Below are 3405 nucleotides of genomic sequence, written 5' to 3' on the forward strand. Positions count from 1 at the left end.
TTGGTGATTTACTGCATGGTGGTGGTGGTGGTGGTGGGTGGTTGGGGGGAGGGGGGGTGTTGATTAAAATAAAACTTATGATTTTCAGCAAAGACGGAGCTCGCCACAGTGATTAAAAGGGTTTGTGTGTCTGTGTGTGTTCCAGTTTATTAGAGGTTGACTGGTGAGCATTTTTCCATGGCCGATATACGACACCAATTTTTTTTTTTTTTTTTTTCATTTTGAGCCATTAACCAAGATCTAAAAGTAATTGTTAAATTTAAATATAAACGATTAATCTCTAATGAATTTAAACCGCATTATTAAAAACTCACTGGTAAGCATTTTTCTATGGCCGATACCAGTAAAGGCTGACAATGGCCGATATACAACACCGATTTTTTATTTTGTTATTGGCCATTTAACAACATAATAAATGCTGCTTATTTAAACCCATTTATAAGAGTTTGACTGTTAAGCGATTGTCAATGGCCGATGCCGATCTTTAGAAATCAGGGCAGCAGGTGACCGATATACAATACCAATTTTCTTTTTTTTTTTTCCATTTTGAGCCATTTACCAAGATCTAAAAAGAATTGTTAAATTTAAAAATAAATGATTAATCTCTAACGAATTTAAACTGACTTATTAAAAACTGACTGGTATGCATTTTTCTATGGCTGGTACCGATAAAGGCGGCTGATTCCCGATATACGACACCAATTTTTTTTTTTTTTGGCTATTTAACAAAATATATAAACAATTGCTTGGTTTAAATATATATTAATAACCTCAAATAAATTTAAACCAATTTATTAGAGGTTAACTGGTGTGCATTTTTCTATGGCCGATGCCAGTCTATAGAAATCATGGCAGCCGATGGTCAATACAACATCAATTTTTTTTCCCCCATCTTGGCCATTTAACAAAATATAAAACCAGTTGCTTAGTTTGAATATAAATTAGTAACTTCTAGTATATTTAAACCGACTTATTAAAAACTGACTGGTAAGCATTTTTCTATGGCCGGTACCGATAAAGGTGGCTGATGGCTGATATACGACACCAATTTTTTTTTTTTTTCTTTTGGCCATTTAACAAAATATAAAACCAGTTGCTTAGTTTGAATATAAATTAGGAACTTCTAATATATTTAAACCGATTTAGTAAAAATTGACTGGTAAGCAGTCAATCGGCCATTGGCTTTACACCAGTAATGGCTGCCAATGCAGATATACAACACCAATTTTTTATTTTGTTATTGGCCATTTAACAACATAATAAATGCTGCTTATTTAAACCCATTTATAAGAGTTTGACTGTTGAGTGATTGTCAATGGCCGATGCCGATCTTTAGAAATCAGGGCAGCAGGTGACCGATATACAACACCGATTCTTTTTTTTTTTTGGCCATTTAACAAAATATAAAAACAATTTGCTTAAATTAAATATAAATTATTAACTTCTAATTGATTTAAACTGGTTTATTAGAGGTTGACTGATAAGCGACTGTCCATGGCCGATGCCGATCTTTAGAAATTAGGGTCGCCGATTACGACACCTATTTTTTAATTTTTGGCTAATACATGTATTTAACCCTTAGAAGAACTTATATGCTTAAAAATAACAAATATGGGCTACAGTAAGATGTTTTTGCCACTTTATAACTGTTTAAGTATGCACATGCAATATATGATTTTTAAAAGTGGCCAATATCGGCTGATTAACTGGTCCTTCTTTACCATTCATCAACCACGGTGAAATTTCGTCCACTGATTGCATATCTAAGGAGGTAATCGGGGAAATGTGGTCGTTCCTAATGGGAAGCTTTTATTTTATTGTAAACATTCCAAGGAGTTGATTTATTTCATGAAAAGACAAACACAAAAAACTGCATCGTCAACAATGAAGCAGCAGATTAAAGTACAGACGAAATGCCGTAATCCAAAATACAAGACAACAGCAACGAAAGGGGAGGACAAGTATTTATTCAGAACCGATTTGCTTCGGGGCCGGTGTTGCCGTGATGGTGCCACCTGAAGCTGCTGAGAACACATGTTGATACTGAGGAGGAGGAGGAGAAGAAGAAGAAGGGCTTACCGCTGGCTCTGGCTGCCGGTCTGGGGGGCACCGAGCTGTTGATGCAGCTCACGTTGCAGTCGATAACTTCCAGGCTGAGGTCCCCGCGCTCCGACGGCCCCACGGCGCTCCCGTTTCCCACCTGCAGGTCCATCCTCTTCAAGCCCCCCCCCCCACCTCCAAATGAGTGGGGGGCCAATTATCTCACCTGCGCGCGGCGCTTTCTGGATTTCGACCGCAGGACTCAACTTGCCACCTTTTTCTTCATAACAGCCCGGAGGCAAAGGAAGGCGTAGCTGGGGGAAGGAAGGGAAGGAACTTGGCAGGGGGAAACCCAGAAGTGGAGTTTGGCAATTCCGCGAGCTAAACGGGAGGCGGACGAGCGTGCTGGCCGGTTGCGGACGTGTGTTTGGGGGTGGGAGCGGGAAGACGAGCTCCTGAAGCCTGACTTTGGAGGAATGAGGCTGCGCTGCTAAGAGCAACCGTGGAGCTCCCCTCCTCTTTCTCTCTCTCTCGCTCTCTCTGTCTCCCTGTCAGATTTTCTCTCCCTCCCCTCCCCTCCTCTCTCCTCACTCACTCACTCAACTCACGACTGTCACCGCGCCGCTCGGTCCAAAGCTGTTAAACAGGCTTCGTATTTACAGCGTGCAGAAAAGCACAGGACCGGAGGCAGGAAAAAAAAAAACATTTCTCAGAGGAACAGGCGGGATGGAGGGGAGAGGTGCGCTCCTTCGAGTTCTTTTTTGTGGGAAAATCGTCCCGAGCGCTATTTATATCCCGTTTCGAAACCCGACAAGCCATTAAACCTAAATTAACGGGTGTTGGCTTCGCGACAGCAAAACCTGATTACCAAGGAGGTTGTGTTGTTCGGCAGTGTCTGTCTGTCTGTCTGTTCGCACGATTGCTCAAGAAGTCACGAACGGATTTCCGCGAAATCTTTCAGGAAGCGACAAATGCGCTACGAGGAACACGTGATTAAATTTCAATTGATGAGCCGGTGAAAAGTGAAGGTTACAGATCAGCTTTAATGTGAAACTCCACGGCTGGACACCTCCAGGATCAAGGGTGATCACTGTTGATTTCAAGGCGACGGGGTCAAAGGCGAACGTCGCAGTTGACCTTGTGCTGTGACTGGGCACCCCTGTAACGGGAGGAAATTTAAACTGCAGAGCTGGACACCTCGTGGGTCCAGGGTGATCACTGTTGATTTCCAGGTTAGGGGGTCAAAGGTCAATGTCACAGTTGACCTTGCGCTCCAACTGTGCAAAGGAATAAAATTATACTGGACAGTTGGACACCTCTTAGGTCAAGGGTGATCACCATTGATTTCAACGTTGTGGGGTCAAA

The 3405-nt window shown here is 42.2% G+C and overlaps 1 protein-coding gene across 1 annotated transcript in view; it reads right to left on the reverse strand.

Moving 5' to 3' along the window:
• The window catches only part of LOC108248694 (cholecystokinin receptor), a gene marked incomplete at its 3' end in the record, with an annotated part of 55902 nt that extends 52909 nt beyond the window's left edge, over window positions 1-2993 (reverse strand). Inside the window, 1 exon segment of the mRNA XM_017437635.3 lies at window positions 2080-2993. Coding sequence (XP_017293124.2) covers window positions 2080-2212 — 133 coding nt within the window.
• Window positions 2994-3405: the final 412 nt, after the last annotated feature.

Source organism: Kryptolebias marmoratus, linkage group LG23, assembly GCF_001649575.2.
Source record: "Kryptolebias marmoratus isolate JLee-2015 linkage group LG23, ASM164957v2, whole genome shotgun sequence".
Taxonomy (NCBI): domain Eukaryota; kingdom Metazoa; phylum Chordata; class Actinopteri; order Cyprinodontiformes; family Rivulidae; genus Kryptolebias; species Kryptolebias marmoratus.